The sequence below is a fragment of the Poecile atricapillus genome, chromosome 5 (genome assembly GCF_030490865.1).
Source record: "Poecile atricapillus isolate bPoeAtr1 chromosome 5, bPoeAtr1.hap1, whole genome shotgun sequence".
NCBI lineage: Eukaryota > Metazoa > Chordata > Aves > Passeriformes > Paridae > Poecile > Poecile atricapillus.
The window spans coordinates 26,337,797-26,353,472 of NC_081253.1; the positions used below are offsets into that span (position 1 = coordinate 26,337,797).

Here is a 15,676-nt window from a genome sequence, read left to right on the forward strand (position 1 = left end):
GCTCCGCGCACGCGCGCCCGCCCTCAGCGCGGAGCGGGGCGGGGGCGCGCGGGGGGCGCCGGGAAGGCGGCGGCGCGCGGCCTCTCGGGAGCGCGGCGGGCGCGCGGCACGCGGGCGGTGCGCGGTCCCGCGGGGGGGGCTCGGCCGGGGCGCGCGCGACACGTGCTCGGTGCCCGATCGGCGGCGGCGATGGCGCAGCTCACGGCGCGGTTCCGCACCGAGAACCGCAGGTGAGCGGCCTCCCCTCCCGGGCCGGGGGCGGGTTCGGGAGCGGGTGACGCAGAGGCGGTAACGGAGCGCTGTGCCCGCAGGTTCGCCGTGGAGGATGTGCCCTTCTCGGTGCCCGCGGCCTCCGAGACCACCGACCTCAGCCACCTCATCAACAAGCTGCTGGCGGCAGCGCACGGTAGGTCCCGCGGCGGGTCGGAGCCCGGCAGCCCTCGTGTCCCCGGGCCCGGCCCGGCCCCGCGCGGGCTGTCACAGCCGGGCCTGCCCCGCCGCTTTGGCCTGGCTGCCGGCGGTGAGGCACTCCTGGAACTGCATCTGAAGGGTACCGGGGCTGCGGGGCATTCCCAGGAGAAATGGACCAAGGGCTGGAACGCTGTGTGTGCCCGGCGCCACAGGCCAGGCTGCTACAGCAGATGGGAATGCAAGGAATGCCCAAAACCTGGCACAAGAACTAGTAAAACCAGAGGTTTGGTTTTTATGGCAGCCTTTAAGAAAATCTCAGCTATTCTGTCAGTGCTGAAATGGGCCGAGTGACTTGAAAGCTTATCTATTTTTTTATCTATTATTATTATCTATTATTGAGCTGTCCAGTGTTGTCGGAAAATCCCATTTTCTATAAGAAACTGGGTCAGTGGTATACCGTGCTTCTTGAGCCTTTTTCGAGTTGCTTTTGACCCCATGACATTGCAAACAATCTTGAACAGAAAACTAGTGCACATTGCAGTGCTTCTGCCAAAATGCAGAGCCTTTGTCATTTATGCCATTACAAAGAGAGAAATATGAACCAAAAGTTCTTAGGGTTTTCCTGCTGCTGCCACAATTACAGGGCTCTAGCAGGTGGTAACAAGTGGCAAGATCTGTCCAGAACAGTCAGGAAGCACTGCTGGGGTTTGATTACACATTGCTACAGAGAAAATACAATAAAAGGCAAACAACTCAACAGCAAATTTTCCTTCCTCTTAACTTAAATAATCCTGTGGAAGTAATGGGCTGCCCACTTAAAACTGGGAGAATAAACTAATTAGTTGGGGGTTTTGTTTTTGTTGTCATCTGTTTTGGGGTTTTGGTTTGGTTTTGGGGAGGTTGTTTATGTTTGGGTCTTTTTTTAAACTCTTCCTGGCTCCATTTCCCTGAACCAGTCACAAAATGATACCATTCTTCATGGTATCAAATAAATAGTGATACCTGAACATTGATTTTTCCCAATTTGTTTCAGCGGATCACAAGTATGTGGAATTTGACTTCCTTATCAATGGCCAGTTCTTGCGATTGCCGCTGGTCACCCACATGGAAATGGAAAATATTTCCACAGTAAGTCATACTCAATGTCTCCCCTTCTTGGACATCAGAACAGACTTAGACAGTTTACTTCAATCTGATTTAGATATTACACTGTTAGCTAGGTAGATTTCCTTGCTCAGTTTCATTTATTTTCTGACTTTCCCAGGAGAATTCCCTGTATTTTTAAATCCATTATGAACTGCAGTGATTAGAGACTACAGACAGAGCAGTGCAAGGAATGTTATCCAATCTGTTGTCTGTGTACAGTTCAGAGGGGAAATTCTTCTCTTGTTCAGTTCATCATTAATACATTTTTGTCTCTTATGGTGGGGGATAAGGGAGATGTTTAGTATTACCTCTGGAAAATGTTGCAAAGTATTTTTAGACACTGGTTTTGTATTAGCAAATATAGAAGAAGAGGAATGTAAGAAGAGTGAAATAACTTGCTTTTGCTTCCAGCTTGCTAATAATAGTAATTTGATAAGAATATGGAAAGCAATGTAATTCACACTTTTTTTCTTAATACTTTGGTTCTACTGATGTGGCGAAGGACTTGGATATCAAGACCTTTGCTCAATAAACTTGTGTATTTGTGCCACAGTACAGTTAAATTTTACTGATAGTGATTAAAAAAAACCCAAAACAACACTGCATCACTAAATAAGTATTTTGTCTGTGAGCTCAGGAAGAAGTGGTGGAAATAGAGTATGTGGAGAAGTACATGGCCCCTCAGCCAGAAGAATGCATCTTCCATGATGACTGGATCAGTTCTGTTCAAGCCACTGAAGAATGGTACCACACTAAGCCAGTTCTAAGTTTTGTCATGCTTATTCATGTTCCTCCATGGTATCAGATAGAGCGGTATTCTCTCTTTAATAATCCCTTGGGTGGGTTTTTTTCCCCTTTGTTTCATTTTTCTTTTTTTTTTTAACCTGTCAAGTCAGTCAACTACTTGCTTTTATAAGCAGTTCACTGTTTTCAATGTCATGTGACAGTGAATTTAACACAGGTAGCAAACAGCTAGAGACACTGCACTGGATAGAAGATACTGCATATATAAATGAACAAAACAAATGCTGTTTAGTATCCTTTTTCTTAAAGGAAAGAAAGTTTTCCTCATCTCTCTTTTTCACTTAAACCCTTGACTTCCAACGTGATACCCATTAGCAACAAACAGAATAGCATATCTTTCTGCAGATATTTTCCTGAAAATAAAAGCCAAAAAATAAATAATTGCTTTTTTCTACTGTATTTTCACATTCGTTTCCCAGTCAACTAAATAATGTTTATATATTAAGTAGAGATTTGAAAATGCTTTGAGAACCTCCAGCAACATACTAAAACTAACAATTAAGTTTTGAATTATGTAAATTATATAAGGGATCTTAAGTCCCACCAACCAGAACATGCAGTACTCTTACTGCTTGTCTTTCTAGCTTGTACTCTTGGCCTCCCAGTTACCAGATTTTAATGAAGCTTTGCTCTACAGCAAAAAAATATATTTTTTCATCTTTCAAGCTATTTCTTTTAAACCAGTTACTGTGCTAATAGTTTTCCAAGTTTCTGGTTGAGGCTTTATTTCATAAAAACGTTTGTTGGTCTTAAAGACAATGATGTTTCCAATGCTGTACCCTGTAGGATATTAACTGGTTGCTACGATCAGACTGCTCGGATCTGGTCTGTGGAAGGAAAATCCATCATGACAATACCTGGGCACACAGAAGTAGTGAAGGATGTGGCATGGGTGAAACAAGGTTAGTGTATATAGCAGGGGAATAGCAGTAGTTTGATTTACTGGGGAAGAAATGTTAGCATTCCTTAACTACCTAAATGTATCTAAATTATCTAAATGTAATTACTTCAATCTCTGTCAGTGGTGTAAGAAATGAAGTAATGGTATGCCTAAAATAGTCCTTTGACAGTAATGAATATAGTTACTTTATGATTGTCTGTCCACTTTGCAGTCTCCATTAGCAAATCCTGATGTATATGTAGTTGTATTAATTGTGCTTGCAGGGTAACATGACATAAACTGAAACACACATGAGTTTATGTCTATCTACTATTTCTTCTAGGATTAGAATAATTATTTACAAAGACTTTGGAAAGTTGAGTTGGACGTGAGTGTAACTTTTTTCTTCCACAGATAGTTTATCATGCCTGTTACTCAGCGCTTCCATGGACCAAACTGTCCTGCTCTGGGAGTGGAACGTGGAGAAAAACAAAGTGAAAGCCCTTCACTGCTGCAGGGGACACGCTGGCAGTGTCGAGTCTGTGGCTGTTGATTGTACGAGAACCAAAGTGAGTGACTTCTGGAAAGAAACCTTTGTGGTTTGGGATTTAGCAGCCTGTACCTCAAAAATCCCGGGTTTGTCCTTGCATGGGTATTCATCATCATGATTTTATGACACAGTGATAATTTTCCAGTCTTGTTGTAAGTGGTGGTTATTGAGAATTAGAAGTGTTACATCAATGCTAAACCATAGAATCACAAAATCATTTAGTTTAGAAAACAAGTTAAATTTTAAAGTGCGTTTTACTTTAAATGCATGAGAATTTTGTGCTATAATAAACTATTTTCAAATTTGACCTAAATTTTCACAGTGGTTTTGATGGGAAAAAAAAATTCCAGAGTTCTTGGAAAAAGCAGGTGGTAAAGAGGTTCTTTACCTCCATCCAGGAATTCAACAGTCATGAGCACCACCAAAGGTGGAGTCATTGCTCCCAGTTTGACTTAATATCAGACAGATTAAAGTCAAGCTTTAGGTGCTGAAGGAAATAGGTCTTTTGTAGATATTTTTCTTTCAAAGGAAGTAAAAAGAATAATTTGATGTATGCCAAACATTTTTGGGGGAATTTTAGGAGCCTAGCACTATTACTTGTATGTTATAACCCATTGATTAGTTTTTCAAGCAGGTCTCTCATTCAGGGACTATCTGGATCAACATTTAACAAAATGTTTCTGTTCATACAGTTCTGCAGTGGATCCTGGGATAAGATGTTAAAGATCTGGTCTGCAGGTAAGAACTAAGTTTGTAAAGCTATCCAATAAGTGTAACTATGCTGAGTTACTGGTTTGGTTAATGATACAATTTCAGATCTTGTTAACACCTGCATGATGGTTGCAGGTGCCATAAATATGGGTATTTGCTTCATTAGTTACATGGAGATGAAATTAAAAACCTGTAGCTCAACTCTGCCTGTCTTCTGTCCCAGTACCTACAGATGAAGAGGATGAAATGGAAGAAGCAGCTAACAGACCACGGAAAAAGCAGAAAACTGAACAGCTGGGACTAACAAGGGTAAGATGAGCTCTGGGTTTGTCCAGGATTTTTCTTTAGGAGTATAGCCAGAACAAATAATTTCTCTTTGCTAAAGGTGACTTTAAAACTTCTCTTGGTATGTGTCAGGATAATCAGACTTTTTATTTGTTGAAATAATAGATTTTTTTGATAACTTACTCAAATCTGTCACCATTAAATTCTAGACTCCCCTGTCAACCCTCTCTGGCCACACAGAAGCCATCTCCTCTGTGCTATGGTCAGATGCTGAAGAAATTTGCAGCGCATCATGGGACCACACCATTAAACTCTGGGATGCTGAGACTGGAGATCTCAAATCAACTTTGGTGAGATCATTATACTCTGGCTGTAGGTTCAGCTGAAGGCCAGCTCAGAGAAAAAGAAAAAGCTGTGTAAAATAGTAGCTCCTGTCTTAAAGTTATTATTTTCTTTACTGACAGACAGGAAACAAAGTGTTTAATTCTGTCTCCTACTCTCCCCTGTGTCGACGTCTTGCATCAGGGAGCACTGACAGACATATCAGGCTATGGGATCCTCGCAGCAAAGGTGAGTTTAAACATGCATGGTCTCAAAGATGTTCGTCAAAACCAGAACTTTGTCCTGTTGAGAGTCATCTCACAAACTTTTCTAGTCCCTCTGGGAGTGGAATGTGGCTTGAAACCAGCCATTTTGGGAGCTTTCATTAAATACAAAGCTTGCATCTATTTTCTGTGTTCTGGTGCAAAGCTCGTTTTAAATTCTTACCTAATAATCTAGAAATTATTCCTTTTTTTAAAAAAAAAACTTAGTAATGAATGTTCAGCTATGCAGTTGCAGAATGGATTTTTTTGGTAAGGTTCAGATTGAGGCTGGTCTGATAATCATTAAAGTTAAACAGCAGCCACTCGGACATGGTACTATATTTCATAAACAGATGGAATTACAGATATTAGGACTGAGCCTACAGATTTATTTTCATAGACTCTTCTCATAGAATGGTCTGGGTTGGAAGGGACCTTAAAGATCATCTAGTTCCAGCCCTCCTGCCCTGGGCAAGGACTCCTTCCAACAGAGCAGATTTCTCAGACACCCACCCAGCCTGGCCTTGAGCACATCTTTTTGTAGGCTCTGTTCAGGTACTGGAAGGCCACAAATAGTAAATAGCATTTACTTGTTTAGCTTTTGTAAATCTAATCCAAAGTTCACTAGCATATTACATGTTTTAATAAATGCAATATTTTTCTGTTTGCTTTCAAAAAAAATCTTTGAAAAGGAAGTTTAATGACAAGAAAAAACATTTTGAGGGGTTTCGGGTTGGTTTCTTTTTTGTTTTGTTTTTTTTTTGTTTCTTTGGGTTTTTTTCCTTCCCCAGAACTTGTGTGGCTTACATTTTTGTTCACATTAAATAAAGTTCAGTAAACACTTGAACTGCAATCTGTAGTGGGTTCAGTGCTGGCTAAAATCACTAGTTCACTTACTAGAATTATTCACTTATTTCTTGCTGTGAGATATTAATTAGAAGGAAGGTAAAGCAGGCTCAAAACTTGAAAGGAATCAGAATAAAACCTTCAGAACACTTCTCCCATCCCCACAGCTTCTTTCCTATGGACAATGTAGAGACAAAACTTGGGATTTTCAGTCAGTTACCACCTCTATAACAGTCTTTCATTAGTTCTTGTAGGGAGAGAGGAGTTTCTCTTGCTATGCCATGGAGACTTCTCCACAAGAAACAGTTCTCCTGTGGCTTCAATGTCACAGTGAATCAGCCACCCAGGAAAGGAAAATCTGTTCACAGTGTGAAAGTCCTTCCCATGCCTTACAGCTTTCCCAAAGCTGCTTTCATGGGCTGTGTCAACTTATGGGGTGCTATTTTGAGGATGAGTTGTTCCAGTGTAAAAAACCTAAAAGTTCTTTCTTTCCTCTCTCTGGGAACAGGGGCTTTTCTTCTTGTATCCAATGTGCAAAGTTTCTCATCTCTCTCTGTTCAAGCTTCTCATTGGATTACAGCTTTTCGGCATGCAGATGCTCCAGCACGAGTGCCCTTTTCTCTTGGGCTGCGGGTGAATGCTGCATCCCCCCATGCACTTCATGAATTACAGGGAAAAAACAAAGTCTGATATATCAAAAATATATCTTCACCATAGCCTTACAAAGAGAATTTCAGCCCAGGACCAAGGCATCTCCTCAGTCTCCTCCTAACTAGAATTTGACTCTTTCTTTACTGACCTCAGTGTCCCATGTTTTTTTCCTTACATGTCTTCACCTTTTCCTGACTCGGGAGAGAATTGGTATTTGTAGGTTCATTTGTTCTCAAGCTTTATCAACTGAAACAGTTTTATAGGGTTCTGCAGCACTGAAAAGTTGCTCTCATCCAGGCTGTGCATCAGGGAGATTGTTCACCGTGCCTCTCACTGCTGTCCACACGGTCTCTGCCAACACCGTGGGAGCCGTGCCGGCCACCAGCTCCACTCAGTGCTTTTCTCCATGTGGAGTGCTGGAAACAAGAAAAGCTGCTGCTGCCATTTTTGTCCTTCTGACCACAGCATGGCTGGCTCAAAGCAGCTAAACAAACAGAGTTCATTGTGAGCCATGCTGAGGCAGCCACAGCCGTGTGCCATTGTCACACTGATTTTTTGGCCCCGCAGTCCTGGCCACGTGGCCGCTCCCAGCTCCCAGCCATTCCCAGCATCGGGGCTGCTCCCAGTTCCAATGGAGGCTCTGGCCAGCAAGGCCCAGCAGTGCTGCTGGAAAAGGACCCCACCAGGACGGGGCCACTGGACTCCCCGGTGAGGGGCTCAGCAGCTCGTTCACCACCCCTCAGCAGGCAGAAAATCTCAGCTGGCATGTGTTGGGCCGGGTTGGCCAGTTACTTCTACAAAAGTTGGAAGCAAGAGAGAGATTTCCTAGGCTTGCCCATCTTTAAAATGTGAATTTCACAGAGGCAGACCCAGCTTCTAAATGGTTTAATAGGTTGTCAGTTTTCAGAGCTAGCCAGCTATTGGTTTTGGCACAAAGGAAGCTCTTAGGAGCTCCTCCCAGAAAAATAATTTCTATAAGTGGCTTCTTGCAGCCACTTATAGAAATTATTCTCACTAAATATCAATTAATGCAAAACCAGCACACAATCACACTGAATTTTGGACACATCTTCAAAGTACTGGTTTTAACATCTGCTGATGTCTGTGTTTTTTCCTCTTTCTGTTCAGATGGCTCCTTGGTTCTCCTGTCTCTGACTTCTCACACAGGCTGGGTTACATCTGTAAAGTGGTCACCTACCCACGAGCATCAGCTAATCTCTGGTTCTCTGGACAACATTGTGAAGCTTTGGGACACAAGGAGGTAAAATAAATCTGTGCTTGTTGCTGTTCAAAGGCATAAGCTTTTCTTTTTACAGGGTGAGGTATCCCTCATGAAATAGCAAAAGCAGGCAGAGATATTCAGTGGAAACACCTGTGGCATCTGTGAAAACCCTCTAGGTTTTGGAAGTCAACCATATAATAATTTGGAAGTCAACCATATAATAAAAGGGAGAAAAATACTTGTAGTCTACCACAGGGCTGGAAAACATAACGCTGTTGAGCAGCATCTACACATGGAAGAGAGAAACTATACTAAATTCTTCCTAACAACTGATTGAATTTCAGTCTGAAAGTTGTTAGCAAGCAGATGAAAAGTGTTGCAATTTTTCTCTTTGGGGATCTAGGAGAGGATAATATTAATGTGATTGGCTCTGGGGAAAGCAGAGGAAGCGTCACAGATGGTCGATGTCTGTACTCTCTCAAAATGTTTATAACTGATTGATCACATCTGTTTGATAACATTGGGATAGCATTTCTCCCTGGGACCAGTTGTTGTCTGTGATTGCTCACCTAACTTCAAACCTGTTTTTCACTAGCTGCAAAGCTCCTCTGTATGACTTGGCTGCTCACGAAGACAAGGTTTTGTGTGTGGACTGGACAGAAGCAGGGGTAAGATCTGAATAGCAAGTTACTTGATTTATACTAATGATGTTTAAGAAGAGAGCTAAAAGAGTCATGGGCTGTTACTTCCTTATGCTTAAAGCTAGAAAAGAACAGGCACAAGTTGTAGTTGCGCTGTGTTTGAAGTCTGAGTGCTGGTGTCACAGGCACTGCAGCATGTCCCCACACTCTGCAAAGGGGAAGGGTAGGGGAAGAAGCTCTGTGGCTTTAACTGAGCATTATAGTGATATTCCAAACAAGGAAAGATGAGAACAGCACTTCACCTTTCTCAGAAAACACATGTTCCAAGGTAGTCTTCTGCCACTGGGACTAAAGCAGCAGCATGAAGTAAAGCTGGGGCATGGAAGTCAGTACATGTAGAAGGGGGAAATTGTATAATCCTCTATAGCAAGCTGCTCTGCTACTGTACTGGTACACACATATTTAAAAGTACCAAAAGCCCCCATTCTGTGAATGTTTGGTTTCTCAGTGTGGCTCCTGTTCACTGTAAAAATTAGGAAAAGCTTTAGCAACTTTCCTATACAAGTTTCACTTCTAATTTTAGGAGGAGAATAAGAAACAAAGCTGCTTCTGCACTTTGATTCCAGGTTTTAGTCTTGCATGAACAGTTCATTATTCACTCCTACTTCTTATAAAGGAAAGAAATTGAGTCCTTCATTTTTGTGTACTTATTTTGCTTAGTTCTGATATTAATCAGTTTCCTTCTCTCATCAGTTGTTACTGAGTGGAGGAGCAGACAACAAACTGTACTGCTACAGATACCCAGCTACAGCCTCTGATGTTGGCGCATGAATGTCAACAGCCAGAAGACTTTTTTTTAAAAACAAAGATTTTTGCAGCAGTTGCTCTCTCTTAGCATCTCTACACAATCAACTTCCAAGGAAAGGAGGAGCTGGTTGTTGCTCAGAGCTATTCCTGGTTTTGTATCAGTAACCTATGTCCATATTTGCCACAGAAAAATAGCAAAGTCCAAATGGGATTCATGTGAAAGCAAAGGTAATTTCCTCCCTTTTTGATGGCTTTGGATTAACATCTTTTTAATTACTATTTGTGTATCCCTTTTAATAAGAAGAAAACTGTTTCCTGATACTTACAGAAAAACTACTCACTAAATTATTTTTTCAGTTTATCTGCTTTCCATTGGAAAAAAAAATAAAGCTTTTATCAACAGTTAATTGGTTTAGTGTGTCATTTCAGATAAAAATGACATCTCAGCTCTCCTCTCAATCTGGTTGTTGGTAGTTCTTATGATTTGGTCCTTAATTAAGAGTCCAGGCTTCTTTCTAGGATGAAGACTTGGTATGTGTGCAGTGGAAATAGCATGATATAGAGGAACTTGACAGATTTACTGGCAGATGAAATATTCCATATTTTGGTAGCTCATAAATTAGGGCTGTAGATTATAAGAAAGCCAGCCTTGTACCACAGTACCTGTTGTGTTGCAGTACAACCAGTGTGGTCCTAAAAGCAGGTATGTAGAAACAATGGTGGATCACACAGAAAAGGCAGAAGTAGAATTTTTTCTTAGAAAGAACAGATACAAAAAGTTGCAATAGCTTTTAGGTTGGTAGAGGATAAGCACTATTGAAACATGCTCAATTTCTCTGCTGGTGGTTTTGCTTTGAGTTCAGCATTCAAACGAAAATGCTGTTACTGCAGCTTGTTAGATTACATACATGTGATGTAAAACCAGCACACTCTTAAACTATGTGGAGACCACACTTGAATATCCTCACCAATGTCTTGGCTTTCAATCAATGTAACACCTGTACAGCACTAACAAGTCAAGTGCTTAAATTAATAATTCTTGGAGAGTGAGAACTCTGACCTCCAGGTTTATAATATAGACATATATGTATTATATATAATTTTATATAGACTACATATGTGTGTGTGTGTATATATATAATATATATGCTACATATAGAGTTCTGAGTAAGAAGTTTTAAGAAATATCAAAGAGCAAAACTGGTGCAAATGGCAAAGGACAGGAGGGATCTCTGATCCCTTTGCTCTGCAAGTGAAGTACTGCTACTAACAACTCACATGCCTGTGTCTAAAGGCTCATGAATGCAAGATAAGTAACCTTAATATGGTTTTCTTGCCTTTCCGGAAAGATTTACAAAACACTTTTTAAAAAGATCATGTCACCTGAGGTGTCAGTTTATCTTAGACTAAATTATTTAGAGTCAGGAAAACCCAACTGACATCGGTTGTTTCAGTTTCCAACAGTGAGTCAGATCAGATCTACTATCACCTGTAAAAAAATACACAAGATGTATCTAAAAAGGTAGGTTTTGGTGGACCACAGTGAAAAGCAGGAGCATTTTTATACCCTCCTCTTGTCTGGAAAAGTACCATGGCAAAGAAACAAAGAAGGAACTGTAAACGGTATGAACATGAAGTGATACCAGTGTAAGTACAACACATTTTTGGAATATATCTTTATTACCACTGTCCATAAATTATCCTGAAACCAATACTTTTTACACTTGGCTGACAGTTCTTTGGATAATCTTAAATAAAATGTTTTAATAAGATTTTACTTTCAAACATGCAGTCCTTCCATTTAAAATAATCATGTGAAATCACAATGGTCAGCATGAGTTGATCTTAAAATTGCAGAAGAGCTGAATCAAAAACATGGTAATCCAGAATCAAGGTGCTGATGGTGACTCTACTAACAAAAAATACTTTTTTTCCTCCCCTAAAAACCATTTCTGCATGTAGTCTAGTGCTACTAGTAGCATAATACAAAACAGTATAGAATTTTTATGTACTAATTGCCAATTTTGTTTAAACATAAAAGTGATACTACAAGTGAGGGGAATAAAGACAATAACCAACTACTGCAAGATTGACCTACGTTTGTGTTTTTTTTTAATCAATGGGAGGGGGGGTTATTTGTTTGTGAGAGGCTGTGCAGTACACATTGTTCTATTTCTAGCTTTTCATTCTGCACTGACACCTGACATAAACTGTCCACCAACATGTGTTGCCTCTGAGCACAGTTCAAACACCACCAGGCATTAAGGCACACACTAAAAGCATTAATTTGAGACAAGGTGTTCACCTGCTTGGTCCCTGGCTTAATGTCACACTTGCATTTTCTATTCATGTGTTTTGTTTTACCCAGCTGGTTCTTTCAGCTTTCTTCTTGCTTTGAGAATTTCGTCTTTGCTTCTGGATGGTTGCCATCCCTTCCCTACAGCCAGCCCTAGCAGAGCACTGCTTTTTCTCTTGCTGGCATTTGGTTAAATTTTTAAATCTCGGTCTTCTCTCAGATGGGAGATTGAATTAAAAATAAGGGAAGGGGGAAGGAAAAAGTAAATACTCCAGTGACACACAACCCAAACAGGTGTGTGTGGATAATGTGGACATATGAGTTTGGGCCAACAATGCAGATCTCCAGCCAGTGCTGCTCTGCCTGTTCCTTTCAACCTGCAGTCCAGACCCCAGGGTGAGGTTTGTCTTTAGAGAAGATTAACTTACTGAAGTTTTAATTGGTTTTGTATATGTTGATAAATTTCCAGGATAAACTCAACATACTCCTCTAGATTTTAGCCCGCATACCTTTGGAAACAGATCTAACAACATATGCTTTAAGTGACTTCTACAATTTGAACGAAAATGTTTTGCAGATACCAGAAGGAAACACAAATATAAAAGGATACACTTCTGATGAAAATTCCTGAGATATGAGGTTTTCTCCTGAATTTTCTGACGTTTCTGCAACAGAAAGTGCTAGAGATTGGCACATGCACAGATTCCCCAAAAGAAAAATACAATTTTTTTTACACTCTTAGGTTGATTTAAATCTTGTTAATTATCAACTTGTTACTTAAATGTGGATATAACTTGAAGAATACCAGAATTTTTAAGGTTTTTGTCATTACTGAATTAATGGAGGGTACAAATTATCTCCAAAATTGTGTGATGATAAACGTGATTCTCAAAAAAGCAAACAACCCTGCAAACAACAATAAACAAAACTCCCAAACAAGCCATGGATGTGATTTAGGCTGATCTGTTCCACGTCCTCTAAAATATGTTCTTTTCCCTTGCTGTGGGGAAGGCAAAAGGTTTTATCAGAATAAAACTTGATTAGAACTAGGTTAACACACTTCAGATTTCTACTTTCTGTCAGAATGGGGCTGCCAAGCTGGCCCTGACACACCCAGTCCAGTGTGGTTTATGGATTAACACCCTGCTTGAATTTGAGAAGCACAAGGCTACAGTGACCTGCACAAATGCTTCATTGACTAACAACAAATAGTAGTATCTTACATTGCAATTTATATGCCAAAAAAAGTCCAATCAAGTTTGAATCACCAATTTTGTTTGATGTAAGCTCATTGGCAGAGATCTCAAATTACAGGCAAAACTTGGGTTGAAATTAATTGTCATGAAAACCAATTTAAATTGTTCTGTAAATTGCATGGAATAAGTGGCTTTTCAGCTGCCAGTGAGAAGCTGGCCAAGTCTGGTGTAGGACAGACAGCTGCTCAGTCTGGATGAGTCTATCGAGCCATCCAAATCAAGACATATAGTGCAGGGAATGCTGAAAGCATAACTCAAACCACAAAAATGTAAATTTCTGTTGTAATTTCAATATTCATACTCAAAACTTCAAAATGTTGATTTTCCATGTCTTTGCAATCTATTCCATTGGACAAATAGCAAGCAGCCTGTGACCAACAGGGGATCTTGGTAGAAAAACACTCTAGAACTAAATAAACATTGAAATAAATGCTCTGTGATTAGTGCTTACACTTTCAGCCTATAATGTCTAATTTAAGCAAAGAAATTTCTTTAGATGTTTGAAATGACCTCTGGATGCAAGCCTGAACTCACAAAAAGCTGTATGGAGAAACATGATAAGCCAGCTATAGCAAAATATCCCAATAATCTTTATTGCTTATCCAAAAGAGTTCCCCCCATCACACTTCCTACTGTCTATGGCCTATAAATTTAGAATAGGGAAGTACAGCTCTTCAGTCAGACCACAGCTGTTCTAAACTGCATGTGAAAGACAGCTGAAATCCCTTGGAAGAGCCTTCAGGAAATGCTCAGTGAATTAATTCCTCTCCTTTGACTCTCTCTATTCTAGTTCTTGAAAACTATTCAAGTCTGTTATACACACACGCACAAACCAGAAGTCTCCCATGGATTTCTGCTCCCAAGACAGGTCAAAAAACCAACTGACAAAGTACAGAAGAAATACTGGAAATTGAAACATTCACCAAAGAATGGAGATGACAATGTGGTAACACCTGATGCAGAGCTGGATGCCAAGTTAGTGATAAACCTATGGACTATGAGGAGAGTCAGCATGAATTGATAACAAGAATACGAATCCATGAAAATGGCTCATTCTCCCTGCCAATAACAAGTATTAGTTACTTTCAGCAGGGCATCCTCAGTTGCCTGTATCATTTGAAAAGCCAAAAAAAATGTTATCAAGTGTTAGAATGGCATTATTGTTTTCTGAAGCTGTTCAGCACCAGAGAGGAATACAAGCTATTTTCCCCTCTCAGTGGTGTCACCACCATATCTGTGCACACATCCCTGCACACGCTTACATTTGGTGGAACAGCTTGGGAGGTCTGAGTTTGCTGCAGTAACTAAAGTGTGACCACAGAGTCTGGCAGCTAGGCTGGGAATTCTTTGTCATGTGGGCTTGTTTGGGGACCAGGTGGATGACAACAAATAAGCTACAGTGTCCTTTTTCAAAACACTTGCAGCATTGAAGGCTACCAGGTGACATAAATTCCTTCTTTGTGTGATTCCAATCCTTAGGCACACTGCTGATTGAACAGTGGATATGGACACCCAGAGCCATCTGCTCAAACACAGACTGAACTAAGGTCTGAAAGGTGTGGTGTGGTTGTGCATTAGTGGGAAGTGTTGTTCATAATAGGATGCTTGGGATTCATAACAAACACATTTTCTAACGTCCTCTGTTAAAGCCGGTAATTCATTTTCTAATTTAAAGAACACAAATCTCCATCTCTTTCCCATTCTTTTCCTCTCAGTTTTTGCATAAACTTTAGCCCAAGTGTGCAAAGGTTTGTGCAAATTTGCAAAACCTTTTTGATCTTAAAAAAAAAAAGTCAAAATTCAATAGAATTTCCCCAAGTTCCACTGGGAAGATCTCATCTCTCAGGTCTCAGATTGGTAGTTTGTTATTTTGGTGGATTCTGAGCATAGGATGAGGTGTTAGAATTCACTGGCAGTAGATTTTTAATACTTGGAGTAGAAATCAAGACTACTTTTGATGTTACACAAAAGATCTTGTTTCCATCTTACATCAACATGTAAATGGTCCTTTTGATATAAGCATAGGATATGAAAGAGTAACAGATTTAACCAACATAATGTATTGCCTTTAGGTTTAAGAGTATACAGAGACCTTCAATGGATGTTCTCTGTTGCTTCTCAGAAAACAGTACTTACCCCCTGCAGCTACAATACTAAACAAAGTGCTTCCTAGATCTAAACAGCACAAATTTAAACAGATCCTGGTTTCAGTTAACCTGCTCTAATTCCACAGCATGTCAGTTAATACAGTAAAGCCTACCCAAATCAATGGCATTAATACAGATTTACAGAGGAGCTTACATGCAGCCTACCTGCATGCAATTTAAAGTAATTAGATCTTCTGTCTTAATGTCTCCAAAAAATCAAATACTCCAAGTCAGTGAAGTCTTTTCTGACAGGAAATAAATAAGATTTGTCTTCATAGTCACTAAGCTTTGGACAGAATGGTGAGGGGGAGGAGATGATGGTTTTTCTCCCCTTCTAATCCAATCTATTTAAACAGAGGAATCAAAACAACAGATGTTTAGTATGGTACTGGCGCCACAGAATCTGGCATGAACTCACCAAAGATGAGGAGACTACAGT

At 40.4% G+C, this 15,676-nt stretch overlaps 1 protein-coding gene across 1 annotated transcript; it reads left to right on the top strand.

Annotated features, from left to right (window-relative positions):
• The first annotated feature begins 39 nt into the window (after nt 1–39).
• On the top strand, nt 40–9,940 carry WDR12 (WD repeat domain 12). The gene is made up of 13 exons (XM_058839467.1): nt 40–230; nt 312–406; nt 1,445–1,539; nt 2,195–2,301; nt 3,148–3,263; nt 3,656–3,810; nt 4,484–4,529; nt 4,726–4,811; nt 4,997–5,137; nt 5,252–5,357; nt 7,997–8,129; nt 8,686–8,758; nt 9,485–9,940. Exons 1-13 carry the CDS (start codon nt 190–192, stop codon nt 9,560–9,562), a joined length of 1,272 nt encoding a protein of 423 aa, XP_058695450.1. The 5' UTR covers nt 40–189; the 3' UTR covers nt 9,563–9,940.
• The last annotated feature ends 5,736 nt before the right edge of the window (nt 9,941–15,676 follow it).